Raw genomic sequence first — 13,944 nt, 5'->3', positions numbered from 1 at the left:
CTCCCAGGGTTTCCTTCCTTCCCAGAGATCAGAGTCCTCATTGATTTGAGGCCAAAGTGTAACCTCTTATTTATTGTCCCCCTCCCCCATCCTCTGATGTGAACCATCCTCCAGTGGCTGAGCCAGGATGGGGCCGTTAACCTGGGCCTGTTCCCGGGAGGGAGGGAGGGAGAAGCCCCGCAGCTGCAAACCAGGGAGCTGACAATGATTCTGAAGGGTTTGCGGATCCACAAAGTGTTTCCAAATCCTCCCAGCCACCGCCTAACGCTGACTCCGCTTCTCCGGGACAAACAAGCGCCAAGGACAGCAATGACACTGCGCATGCTCCACATCACAATGTTTGGGTACTGATTGACGGCAGCTCCGGACCAATAGGAAGAGGGGGCGGGGCTGGTCCCCCAACCAATCGGAGTGAATGAGGGGCGGGACTGGAGGACCGAGCGGGAGCGGCTGGTCCTCCAACCAATCGGAGTGAATGAGGGCCCGGACCAATAGGAAGCGTTCCCTATTCACTGCGTCGGAGAGATGCACATGCGCAGTAAGCAACGGCGTTCACAGTGCGGGTGACAGCAATTGGAGAGAAGTTCCTGTGTCTCATCAGCAGCCGGTAAGGATTCAGAAATAGAGAGGGAGCAATGGAACCGGCGGATGGACGTAGAGGGTTTCTAAATATCTGGTGAAGGCCTCAAACATCGAATATGAGCCCGTAGGTCCCGTGATTGCAGCTTCGGGTCTTTTTCCCGAGACGAACCTCAGGTTAACGGCCGCCATCTTGATTCAGCGGGGAGCAGAGCGCATGCGTTGGTGTCTTGGTGACGCAACCGTGAGTGGGCGGGCCTTTGTGTTTCTGCTCCCCCCGGGTCCTAGTGTACCCTTCGGGTATTTATGCATACCAACAATGAGCAATAGATTTTCAAACAGCTTCACCCACTCCCAGGCTGCACCTCACGTTTGCAGCCGAGAGAAGTTTATGGGTCATGTACATATTCAGTGTGAGGAGTTGCATCCCAGAGTACTGACATGAAGCGGTTACACAGCTTTTGTACTCGTTGGAGTTTAGAAGGTTGAGGAGGAATTTATTGAAACTTACAGGATACGGCGAGGCCTGGACAGAGTGGACGTGGAGAGGATGTTTCCAGTAGTAGGAAAAACTAGAACCAGAGGGTATAACCTCAGACTAAGGGGATGATCCTTTAAAACCGATGAGGAGGAATTTCTTCAGCCAGAGAGTGGTGAATCTGTGGAACTCTTTGTTGCAGAAGGCTGTGGAGGCCAGGTCATTGAGTGTCTTTAAGACAGAGATAGATAGGTTGTTGATTAATAAGCAGATCAGGGGTTATGGGGAAAAGGTAGGAGAATGGGGATGAGAAAAATATCAGCCATGATTGAATGGTGGAGCAGACTCAATGGGCCGAATGGCCCAATTCTGCTCCTATGTCTTATAGTCTTTTGGTTACACTTCAGCCCCAGGCTCCTCATGTTTACATAGAAGCAGAAGTAGACCATTCAGCTCTTTGAGCATTCCCTGCCATTCATTATAGTCATGGCTGATCCTCAAATTCAATACCCTCATCCCATCCCCCATCCCATAATATCCCTTTAGCCCCAAGAGATATATCGAATTGAAATCAGGCTCTACTTCCACTTTTGAGGAACGGAGATCCAAAGAGTCATGACCCACTGAGAGAAAAACATCTCATCTCTGTCTCTATGGGCAGCACTGTTTTATGAATCGTGACCCCAAGATTCTCCCATAAGAGTAAACAACAGTTCTAACAAGTTTTTAGAAGGTATTTTGAGAGACAGAATCTACGGCATTTAGAGACACAAGGACTGATTAGAGACAGTCATGTGAGTGGCATTTAGAGACAGCATGGCTTTGGAGTGCAAAATCATATCTCACAAAATTGATTGAGTTTTTTGAAGGGGTAACCAAGAAGGTAGATGAGGGCAGTGCAGTTGATCTTCTCTGCATGACCTTTAGCACGGCCTTTGACAAGATACCACATGGTAAGTTGTTGCATAAGGTTAAATCTCACGGGATCCAGGGTGAGGTGGCCAAATAGGTACAAAATTGGCTTGATGACAGAAAAAGTCGCACAACACCAGGTTAAAGTCCAACAGGTTTATTTGGTAGCACAAGCCACAAGCTTTCAGAGCACTGCCCCTTCATGACAGAAGACAGGATGGTTGTAGAGGATTGTTTTTCAAACTGGAGGCCTGTGACCAGCGGTGTGCCTCATGGATTGGTGTTGCACCCACTGCTTTTTATCATTTATATGAATGATGTGGATGAGAATTTAGGAGGCACGGTTAGTAAGTTTGTACACACCAGGATTGTGGCATAGTGGACAGTGAAGAAGATTATCCCTGATTGCAACGGAATATTGATCAATTGGGCCAGTGGGCTGATGAATGCCAGATGGAGTTTAATTTAGATAAATGCAAAGTGATGCATTTTGGTAGATCAAACCAGGGCAGGACTTACTCAGTTAATGGTAGGGCATTGGGGAGAGTTATAGAACAAAGACATCTAGGGGAACAGATTCATAGCTCCTTGAAAGTGGAGTCACAGGTGGACAGAGTGGTGAAGAAGGCATTCGGCATGCTTGGTTTCATTGGTCAGAACATTGAATACAGGATACATCTTGTTGAAGTTGTACAAGACATTGGTAAGGCCACACTTGGAATACTGTGTGCAATTCTGGTCACCCTATTATAGAAAGGATGGTATTAAATGAGAAAGAGTGCAGAAAAGATTTAGTAGGATGCTAGCGGGACTTGATGGTTATAAGGTGAGACTGGATAGACTGGGACTTTTTTTTCTGGAGCGCAGGAGGCATAGGGATGATCTTATAGCGGTCTATAAAATAATGAGGGGCATAGATCAGCTAGATAGTCAATATCTTTTCCCAAAGATAGGCGAGTCTAAAACTAGAGTTCATAGGTTTAAGGGGAGAGATAAAAAGAGTCCAGAGCGGCAATATTTTCATACAGAGGGTGGGGAGTGTCTTGAACAAACTGCCAGAGGTAGTAGTAGAGGCAGGTACAATTTTGTCTTTTGAAAAGCGTTTAGACAGTTACATGGGTAAGAAGGGTTTAGAGGGATATGGGCCAAATGCGGACAATTGGGACTAGCTTCGGGGTTAAAAAAAGGGGCGGCATGGACAAGGGCCTGTTTCCATGCTGTAAACCTCTATGACTCTATGAACCTCTCCACATCCAAGACTTTTCAGGATGTGAAAGGTTTAAATTAAGTTGCCTCTTACTCTTTTAAACTCGAGCAAAAGCTAAACTCGAGCAGAGACTGTCTCACTGCTCCTCATCAGACAATCCACCTATTCCAGGTATTAGTCTACTAAACCTACTATGAACTTCTAATGCATTTATATTTTTCCTTAAATAAGGAAATCGATAATGTAGACATTGCTCCAGATACAGACTCACTGTGTGCAACTGAAACATAACTTCACTGCTTTTACTCCATTCCCCTCATAACAAATAATAGCTTTCTGAATTACTTGTACCTGGATTTTCTATCGTGATGGATTTTGAACACTTTTTTTTTTACAGGGGGTTAGAAAGGGAGGATTTACACACAACAAGCTCAAACCAAGAGAAAATGTTGTCTCTTCTGATACGGGCTTTCTGAATGGGACAAGTAGGTAGATGTGAATGGAATGTTTCCACTTGTTGGTTCTTCCATTACTGGGAACCATGAACAGACAACAAATAAATCAAACAGGAAAATAGGAGATGTTTCTTTCTTCAGACAGTTGTTAGAATTTGGAACTCACTGCGACTGGAAGTGGTTGACACAAATACTTTAGATGCTTTCAAAAGGAAAATATACGAGCCTATGAGAAAAAAGGGATTGGAAAAATCAACTGAACAGCTGAGATGTGGTGATCAGAATGAGAGGAGACTCATGTGGAGGATAAACTCCAGTACAGACTCGATAAACCGAATGGCCTGTTTGTGTATTGTCACAGACAGAACAAACAATTCTCCTTCCCTGTTCAAAGACAATAACAATCAGCTCCTAATGATCCGAGTGACTGTCAGATCTCAACGTGATGTTTGGTTTGTGTTTTCTTGCTGTAAATCCTCCTTTCCAATACCCTGTAAAGGGAATTTACAAAAGTCATCACTGTCAGTCCAGGATAGATATATTCATAGAATTCCACAGTTCGGAAGGAGGCTATTTGGCCCATCAAATCAACTCTCCGACAGAGCATCCCACCAAGGCCCCAACAACATAACCCAACTTATTTACCCCACTAATCTCCCCAACCTACACACCCTGGGAGAAAATGGATAATTTAGCATGGCCAATCCACCTAACCTGAATATCTTTGGACTGTGGGAGAAAACCGGAGCACCCGGAGGAAACCCACGCAGACAAGTGGAGAATGTGCAAACTCCACACAGCAGCGCTCCGAAAGCTAGTGGCGTTTGCTACCAAATAAACCTGTTGGACTTTAACCTGGTGTTGTTAGACTCCTTACTGTGTAAACTCCACACAGACAGGTAACCAAGGCCGGAATCGAACCCAGGTCCTGGCGCTGTGAGGCAGGAGGACTAACCACTGTGCCACCGTGCCAGCCACGTAATTCTTTGTAAACTTATTTTGCAGGAAATAGAAGAGGAGGATTTGCAGTCTGGACAAACCAATCTCACGTCAGACAGAGTCAATCGGTTCATTGGGATCTGAAGATTTGTACATCTGAAGGGATTTAATTGACCATCTCAGTTGGAAACTGGTGAGAATCTGTTTCCTTGCTCCTCCTGTGGGAAGGGATTGATACAGCTGGAAAACATGCTGACACGACAGCGAGCTCGCAACAGTGAGAGTTCATTCACCTGCTCCGTGTGTGGGAAGAAATTCATGTGTTCGTCCAACCTGCTGGCTCACCAACTCGATCACATTATTCAGAAGCCTCTTCAAAGCTCTGACTCTGGGCAAAGCATTGAAACCTCTGAGGAACAGGCCCAACACCAGCTCCTTCACACTGACGAGAGACCGTTCAGCTGCTCCCACTGCGGGAAGAGGTTCAGCCAGTCCTCCCGCCTTGCAGAGCACCAGCTCCTTCACACACACGAGAGACCGTTCAGCTGCTCTCACTGTGGGGAGTCATTCAGCGACTCAGTGCATCTCACTGAGCACCAACAAGTTCACACCAAGGACAGGCCATTCAGCTGCTCCCAGTGTGGGAAGAGATTCACTCAGTCCTCCCACTGCACCGTTCACCAACAGATTCATTTTCAGAAGAGACATTTTAAATGCTTTAAATGTGAGAAGACCTTCAAAAGAAGGATTAGTCTGCTGAGACACCAGGGCACTCACACTGGGGAGAGGCCATACGTTTGCCCTGTGTGTGGGAAAACATTTACTTGTTTGCAGCATCTGCTGAGTCACCGGCGTATTCACACCGGGGAGAAGGCATTCATCTGCTCCGTGTGTGGGAAGGCTTTCACGGAGTCATCCAGCCTCCGGAGACACCGCCGCATTCACACAGGGGAGAAGCCGTTCTCCTGCTCCATTTGCGGCAAAAGATTTGCTCAGTTTTCCTACTGCAATCAACACCAACACATTCACTCTGACAAGAGACCTTTTCAATGCTCAGAATGCAATAAGACCTTTAAAAGAAGTGATGATCTGCTGAAACACAATCGCATTCACACCGGGGAGAGGCCGTTCCTGTGCTCTGTGTGTGGAAAGGGATTCGCTCAGTCGTCTGGCCTGCTGAGACACCAACGCATTCACACCGGGGAGAAGCCGTTCACCTGCTCTGTGTGTGGGAAGGGATTCACTGATTCATCCTATATGCTGAAACACCAGCGAGCTCACACTGCGACAGAACCCTTCACCTGCTCCCTGTGTGGGAAGGGATTCACTGATCCATCCCGCCTGCAGAGACACCAGCGAGTTCACACTGGGGCAAAACCTTTCAACTGCTCCATGTGTGGGAAGGGATTTAATCAGTATTACAGCCTGCTGAAACATAGACGACTTCATGTGTGACCGGCAACGTTGGATTCTGTTGTTTCTGCGCCCTGAGATAAACAATAACAATTGGATGAATAGGGGAGGCAGCGGCACAGTGGAATTATCACTGGACTCAGGGTAAGGCTCTGGGGACCCAGGTTCAAATTCCACTACAGTCGATGGTGAAAGTTGTATTCAATTAAAATCTTCAATTAAAAGTCTAATGACAAACCTCAACCTTTAATCAATTGTCGTAAAAACCCATTTGATTCAGTAACGCCCTTTAGAAAAGGAAACCTGCCGCCCTTACCTGGTCTGGCCTACATGTGACTCCAGACCAGCAATGTGGTTGACTCTCAAATGCCCTCTGAAATGGAGGGCAGTTAGGGATGGGAAAGAAATGCTGGCCCAGCAAGTGACGCCTACATTCCGTAAAAATGAACTTTAAAAAGTTCCTCAGTATCTCAGTAACCTCCTCCAGCCCCACAACACTCTGTGTAAATACAAGTTGTTGATGATTATGCCCTGAGATAGATAACGTGAACCCGATTCCCCCCGTCCGCCAACTCGGCAACTTCTTCACAAAAAGTAAAGCACATGGGATTGGGGCTGTTGTACTGAGATGGGTAGAAAACTGATTGGCAGACAGGAAACAAAGAGTAGGATTAAACGGGTCTTTTTCCAACTGGCAGGCAGTGACTATTTGGGTAACGCAGGATCAGTGCTGGGGCCTCGGTTACTCACCTGCCATGGGTCTTGTTTTTTTCCCCCTGTTTATTATGCATCATTTTTAAATTGTTACTTCCTAAGAATCTAATTTAAAACCATGGATAAGCTCAAACCACTTTGGGAAAATCTGTGACTCTCTGATCAAGAATCTTCCTGACTACTGCATACCATTCTGGTCACCGTATTATTAAAAAATATCCCTATCCAGGCACTGGAAAGGGTGCAGAGAAGATTTTAATGATGAGATTTTAATGTAGAAGGCAGCTCACCACCACCTTCTCAAGGGCAATCAGGGATTAGCCATAAATGCTGGCCAAGCCAGCAATGCCCACATCCCATAAATGATTTTCAAAACGTGTGTGGTTTTTTTATCAGGAAAGGATTGACAGGCTAGTTCTTCTTTCTTGAGAAATGAAGGCTGAGGGGTAACCTGAGCAGAGGTCCTCAAATTTATAAAATGCTTAGATACAGAAATAGTGTTTCCTCTTGTGGGGAAGAGCAAAAAGTAAAGTTTATTTATTAGTCACAAGTAGGCTTAGATTAACACTGCAGTGAAGTTACTGGGAAACTGGAGACAATCAATATGAAACAGTCACTAAGAAATCCAATCGGAAATCCAGGATAAATTTCTCTTCACAAAGAGTGGCGAGAATATGGAAATCACAACTACAGGGAGTGAAATGAACAGTGTCGATGCCTTTCAGGGGAATCTCAACAAGTACTTATGTATGATTTTATAGTTCATTCAGGATTTATTTCAAAAAGACTAAAAACAATAAAGTGACAGGAGATAATTTGCAGGGTGTGAGACTCTGTGTGTGTGAGGGTGTCTGTGAGTCCGTGTGTTGCTTTTCATTGGTGTCACAGAAACCTTCCTCTTTCTGAGCAGACAATCTGGCCCCTGAATGATGTGAATTGTACAACTCAGAGATTCTCCATTCAGAATGACCATGTGCTGTGTAAAACCTGACATCTCCACAACCAGACGCCACTTCTCCTGGAACACCGTGAAGTGACTACAATTTTCGAGATTGATTTCTTTGCTCTCACATATTTTCTCAGTTCATAAATTCCATCACGACCTTTAAACACACCGATGGTCTCCACTTTAAATACTTCCCTCAGTCTTACCAACATATAGCAATTGGATTGCTGCTATTACAGGAATCCATTCTGAAATTCTGTAAATCTGATTCCCACCAAACACCAACCCATATCCCCATCTGAGTTCCAGATTTTAATGAGATTTCTCAAAACACAGGCAGCCTGGCAGCACAGTGGTCAGCATTGCTGCCTCACAGCGCCAGGAACCTAGGTTCAATTCGTGCCTCAGCTGACTGTGTGGAGTCTGCACATTTTCCCTGTGCCTCTTTTAGGGCAAACCAAATAAACAAACTCAAATTAACTCAGGGACAAAGTAAAAGGGGCAGCTCCCCAAAAGGAGGGGGAACAGCCCGAACAGAAACAAAGTGCAAAGGAAACTTAAAACATCAAATCAAAATGTGATTATCGGGGTCTATAATGCACCCCAGCTCCTGCGGTGCCCAATGGCCGCGGAAGGCGTCAACTGCGCCCGTGGACACCGCATGCTCCCTCTCCAGGGACATCCGGCCACGAACGTACCCGCGGTAGAGGGGCAGACAGTCAGGATGGACGGCCCCCTCGATCGCCTGCTGCCTGGACCTGTTAATGGCGCCTTTCACCAGGCCCAGGAGCAGGTTCACGAAGAGGTCGCCATCCCGACCCTCCCCTCTCCGCACCGGGTGTCCGTAGATCAGGAACATGGGACTGAAGTGCAAACAAAACATAAATAAAAGATTCTTCAGGAAAACAAAAAGGGAGTGCAGCCTAAGACACAAAACGTAGACGTGGTCCACGGACTCCACAAGGCCACAGAAAGGGCAAACTTGAGAGCCCGTGAAACGTACGGTTGTGTGGAACTGCTGCATGCATCACCCTCCATCCCAGGTCCCCAAGATAATTGAGGGAGATCCCTCCGTAGAGGTCCCTCCACTGGGGATCTTGGCCGCCCGGCGGCAAGGCCCGCCAAGGTGTATCCGGGCGACAGGCGAGGAGGCGGTAGTGGAAGGTGTGCAGCAGCAGCCCGCACAGGAAACGCCTCCGCGCAGTGGAAAAAGGCACGGAGGACATTTCCGTGATGCAGCACATCCTGTTCCGGGAGGGGGGGCATAGGCTTTGGGCCAATGTGGAATTCTGTCTGAACAGGGGAATGCTCAGGCGGGATCCCACCGCACGCCTGCGCCGCCTCGAGACCATGTGCACATTCGGGGCCGAGCACAACCGTCCTAAGATCTTGGATGGCTTTGGCCGTGTGCCAAACGGGCACCCCCGCACACTCAGCCAGCATGTGGGGGTTCATCCAGCCTGCTCCTCTGCCATCCAGCACATCCCCGATCCTGGTCCCTCCGGCGTCCACAGCCCTCCTCTCCGCCAGCCACCTGAAGTTATACAGCTGGAGGAGCAGATTCCTGAGCAGCGGCTCTCGCACGACAGCCGCTACTCCTGACGGGGGAGAGCTGCGTCACGAGGCAAGCGTGTTCCAGACAGTGAGGAGGTCCTAGTAAAAGACAGGCAACTCCTGCAGGGCGGTCGAAACGTCCCAGATTTATATGCAGGAGCTGCACGTCATAATTCAGGCCGTGCAACTGATGGAAGAAATACGTCGCCATGGCACACCATCGTGAAGAAGACTCAACGTAAAGGTACCTCTGCAGGGTCTGAAGGCGGAAGGTCGCCACCTGTGTGACTGCCCTCCGCAAGCGGGAGATGCAGAACTGCGGCAGAGATCCAGTGCAGTCGGTTGTCCCAGAAGAACCGCAGGAGGGTTTTCTGGAGATTGGTGACAAAGCCAGGGGGAGGGGTCAAAGGGACCAGCCGGTATCACAGCATGGAGGCGAGCAACTGGTTTATGACGAGAACTCGCGCCCCGGAGGACAGCACTCGGAGCAGTCCTGTCCAGCGATTCAGGTGGGCGGAGACCTTGGCCTCCAGCTCCCGCCAGTTCATCGGCCAGGATTCTTTGGCGGGGCAGAGATGGGCCCCCAAGCAGAGGCGGTTGGTCCTGCTACAGGTGAAAGGCCTGAGCTCCTCCGGAAGGGGGTCCATCTCCCATGGACCGACCTACATTCTCCCTGTATCTGTGTGGGTTACCTCCAGGTACTCTTGTTTCCTCCCACACTCCAAAAATGTGCAGATTAGATTGATTGGCCATGCTAAATTGGCCCTTAGTGTCGGGGATTAGCAGGATATCTACATGGGTGGACTGGGTGGGATCACTGTTGGTATAAACTCAATGGCCTCCTGCACTGTAGGGATTCTAAACCGTCTGTACTATCATTACATTAGATCCAATACTGTATTCACTAACACACTGCAGCTTGACTCTTATTATTGGAACAAACACTGTGTTTGTCACACTCAGAGTCAGTCAATCCAAAGTAAATCAAGCCAATCCATGACGAAGGGTCATCCAGACTTGAAGAGTTGTCTGGAATCCCTCTCCACAGTTGCTGTCAGACCTGCTGAGGTTTTGCAGCATTTTCTGATTTGAAGTCAGTGCTTTGCTGTGTTGTCTCTGTGCTCCATCTCCACTCTGATTGTATTGGAGCCTGTGTGTGTCATTGTCACACTCAGAGTAAGTCAGTGCTTTGCTGTGTTGTCTCTGTGCTCCATCCCCACTCTGATTGTATTGGAGCCTGTGTGTGTCATTGTTACACTCAGAGTAAGTCAGTGCTTTGCTGTGTTGTCTCTGTGCTCCATCCCCACTCTGATTGTATTGGAGCCTGTGTGTGTCATTGTTACACTGAGACTCTGTCACTGTGATTATTGGACAAACAGCAAGTCACCGTCACAATGCCCGGCTGATTGACGGCAGCGCGGACCAATGGGAAGAGGGGGCAGTGCTGGAGGACCGATCTGGAGCGGTCGGTCCTCCAACCAATAGGAGCGAACGAGGGGCGGGGCCAACTTTAACTCGAGCATGCGCAGTGTGAGTAATGGCGATGGAAAACGGCGTTTGTTTTGGGCTCGGAAATCTGTTAGAGGTGATTGGCGGTACGGAGAGAGCAATGGATCGCCCGGGTGGGTGGAAACGCTGCGTAAGCATGTTGTGTAAGCCGCAAACCGCGGAAGAGAACTTCCCGGACCCAGTTTGTACCGAGCAGGGCTGCAGCTCCTCATGTTCGTCCGGGGTTAACGTTTGCCATCTTTATTGGGGGCAATATGCAGCAGTGCGCATGTGCAAGTTTGTGGAGGGCAATGTTGTCAATGAGTGGGAGGAGCTTGTTCCCCAGTGTTCAGAATAGAGACAACTTGTCCATCAAACTGCATCAACCCTTTGAGTCCCAATGTCTTATTGATGAGACAGAGCGGTGACAGAGAAGGAAAAAGAAAGGGAAATAAAAACAGAAAATGCTGGAAAATCTCTGCAGATCTGATAGCATAGAACATTACAGCGCAGTACAGGCCCTTCAGCCCTCAATGTTGCGCTGACCTGTGAAACCAATCCAAAGCCCATCTAACCTACACTATTCCAATATCATCCATATGTTTATCCAATGACCATTTAAATGCCCTTAATGTTGGTGAGTCCACTACTGCTGTAGGCAGGGCATTCCACGCCCTTACTACTCTCTGAGTGAAGAACCTACCTCTGACATCTGTCCTATATCTATCACCCCTCAACTTAAAGCTATGACCCCTCGTGCTAGATATCACCATCCGAGGAAAAAGGCTCTCACTGTCCACCCTATCTAATCCTCTGATCATCTTGTACGCTTCTATTAAGTCACCTCTTAACCTTCTTCTCTCTAACGAAAAATTACACTGTAGATAAGTAAGCCCCACCAACTTTCCCAGAAGACTAAGGAAATTTGGCATGTCCGCTATGACTCTCACCAACCTTTACGGCTCCCGGGTCAAGGTCAGGGTAGAAGGATAAACATTCTCTCCACCTCCGTGTCTTTTTCTACCGCGCGGAGGCGTCTCCTGTGCGGGCTGCTGCTGCACACCTTCCACTACCGCCTCCTCGCCTGTCGCCCAGATACACCTTGGCGGGCCTTGTTTCCGTAGAGGTCCTCTACGGAGGGATTGCCCCAATTACATCGGGGACCTGGGGTGAAGGGTGATGCATGCAGCAGTTCCGCACAACCGTAGGATTCACTGGTTCACGGGCTATGAAGCTTGCCCCTTCTGTGGCCTTGTGGAGTCCGTGGACCATGTCTATGTTTTGTGTCTTAGGTTGCACTCTCTTTTTGTTGGGGTCGGGATGGCGACCTCCTCGTGAACCTGCTCCTGGGATTGGCGAAACGCGCCATTTACATGTCCAGGCACCGGGCGATCGAGGGGGCCGTCCATCCTGACTGTTTTCCCCTCTACTGCAGCTACGTTCGCGGCCGGGTGCCCCTGGAGAGGGAGCATGCGGTGTCCACGGGCGCGATTGACGCCTTCCGTGCCCGTTGGGCACTGCAGGGGTTGGGGTGCGTTATTGACCCTAATAATCACATTTTAATTTGATGTTTTTAAGTTTCCTTTGTACTTTGACCCTAATAATCACATTTTAATTTGATGTTTTTAAGTTTCCTTTGTACTTTGATTTTTGTTCGGGCTGTTCCTCCTCCTTTTGGGGAGCTGCCCCTTTTACTTTGTCCTGATTTAACTTGAGTTTGTTTATTTGTTTTGACCTAAAAGAGGGCAACATCTGTGAGTAAAACACTTTCTTTTCTCCCCCTTTCCATTTCTTTTCTCATTCTGGGGGAAATTGGGGACTTGCAGCAACTGAAGGGAAAGGAAGTGAATCCAGGGAGGCTGCAGACTCTGGAAAGGTTGGCCCAGGTCTCTCTCTCTCTCTCTTGAAGACATTGATATAGAAACATAGAAGGTAGAAGCAGGAGGAGGCCATTTGGCCCTTCGAGCCTGCTCCGCCATTCATTACAACCATGGCTGATCATCCAACTCAATAGCCTAATCCTGCTTTTTCCCCATAACCTGTGATCCCATTTGCCCCAAGTGCTATATCCAGCCGCCTCTTGAATACATTCAATGTTTTGGCATCAACTACTTCCTGTGGTAATAAATTCCACAGGGTGACCTCTCTTTGGGTGAAGAAATGTCTCCTCACCTCCGTCCTAAATGGTCTGCCCTGAATCCTCAGACTGTGACCCCCGGTTCTGGACTCCATCGGGAACATCCTCCCTGCATCTATCCTGTCTCGACCTGTTAGAATTTTATAAGTCTCTATGAGATTCCCCCTCATTCATATGAACTCCAACAAAAACAATCCGAACCTAGTCAATCACTCCTCCTACATCAGTCCTGTGATTCCCTGAATCAGCCTGGTGAACATCCTTTGCTCCCTCAGCTTGACACATTTATTTGTCTGGCGAAAAGGATGGTCTTTTTCATCATGTTCATAATTAAAGGGCAGCTTTCCCCAGGAGATGGCTGACATTTAAGTGGTACAGTACATTAATATAGGACAGAGATATGTCTACCCAGATTAGATATATTATTTATGTTTCTGTAAAAAAATACATTCATTATTATTTCTTGCATTGTAATATAAGGCTGTAGCAATGTTATACATTTCCAGTCATAAAATGATTACAGCACAGAAGGAATCCATTTGGCAACTCGAGTCCATGCTGACTCTCTGTATAACATTCCAGTCCCATTCCCACTCGATATCCCCGTTCTCCTGAAAGTTTATTTCCTTCAAGTGCCCATCCACTTTCATTTGTAAATAGAATCCATAGATATGGATGGAGATTTACAACTTTTTGGGAATGAAATATGAAAGAATGTTCCAGAGAAACTAGAAATGTCTGCTCTGAATTTCTATCCTATACTGACTGTGATGACTTTTGCAAACTCATTTCACAGGATATTGAACGAGGAATCGCAGGCAAAAATCTCAACCGTCACATCTAGACAGAGTCATATTTGTTGGGATCTGAATATCTTGTAATATGGAACTGTAGCTACGTTATATATTTCCAGACATCCCTTCCCTCAGAGGGTTGTGAGGTTTTGGATTTCTCTTCCACAGGGACCAGTGGAGGCTGAGGATCATTGAATATATTCCAGTTAGACAGATCTTTGACTGACAAGGGTGTCAAGAGTTATGGGGAACAGACAAGAAGATGGAGCAAAAGCTAAGATGTGAGGGGATTTCTTCACTCAAGGATGTGGTGAAGATTTGGAATTCT

General features: G+C 47.6%; 3 protein-coding genes across 4 annotated transcripts in view; 2 read left to right on the top strand and 1 right to left on the bottom strand.

Moving 5' to 3' along the window:
- Window positions 1–13,944, bottom strand: part of LOC144485652 (uncharacterized) — a 71,063-nt gene that overhangs the window by 19,695 nt on the left and 37,424 nt on the right. The window lies entirely within an intron of this gene.
- Window positions 1–13,944, top strand: part of LOC144485689 (uncharacterized) — a 259,005-nt gene that overhangs the window by 243,073 nt on the left and 1,988 nt on the right. Inside the window, exon 1 of one of the 2 annotated variants that reach the window (XM_078203803.1) lies at window positions 10,742–10,819. The exons of the other annotated variant lie outside the window; for it this stretch is intronic. The gene's annotated coding sequence lies outside the window, so the exon portion shown is untranslated. Of the gene's footprint in view, window positions 1–10,741; window positions 10,820–13,944 lie in introns of those variants that run through there. 2 annotated transcript variants of the gene reach the window in all.
- Window positions 532–7,184, top strand: LOC144485673 (uncharacterized). Its single transcript, XM_078203770.1, has 2 exons — window positions 532–607; window positions 4,637–7,184. The coding sequence occupies exon 2, from the start codon at window positions 4,820–4,822 to the stop codon at window positions 6,023–6,025; it is 1,206 nt and encodes a 401-aa protein (XP_078059896.1). The 5' UTR covers window positions 532–607; window positions 4,637–4,819; the 3' UTR covers window positions 6,026–7,184.

This window comes from Mustelus asterias, unplaced genomic scaffold (assembly GCF_964213995.1).
Source record: "Mustelus asterias unplaced genomic scaffold, sMusAst1.hap1.1 HAP1_SCAFFOLD_210, whole genome shotgun sequence".
NCBI lineage: Eukaryota > Metazoa > Chordata > Chondrichthyes > Carcharhiniformes > Triakidae > Mustelus > Mustelus asterias.
Note: the sequence above shows the minus strand (reverse complement) of the source record. Positions and strands in the feature narration are given on the sequence as shown.

What these genes read in the sequence shown, in the direction of transcription:
- LOC144485673 (XM_078203770.1), top strand. Translation starts at nt 4,820, where the DNA reads ATGCTGACACGACAGCGAGCTCGCAACAGTGAGAGTTCATTCACCTGC.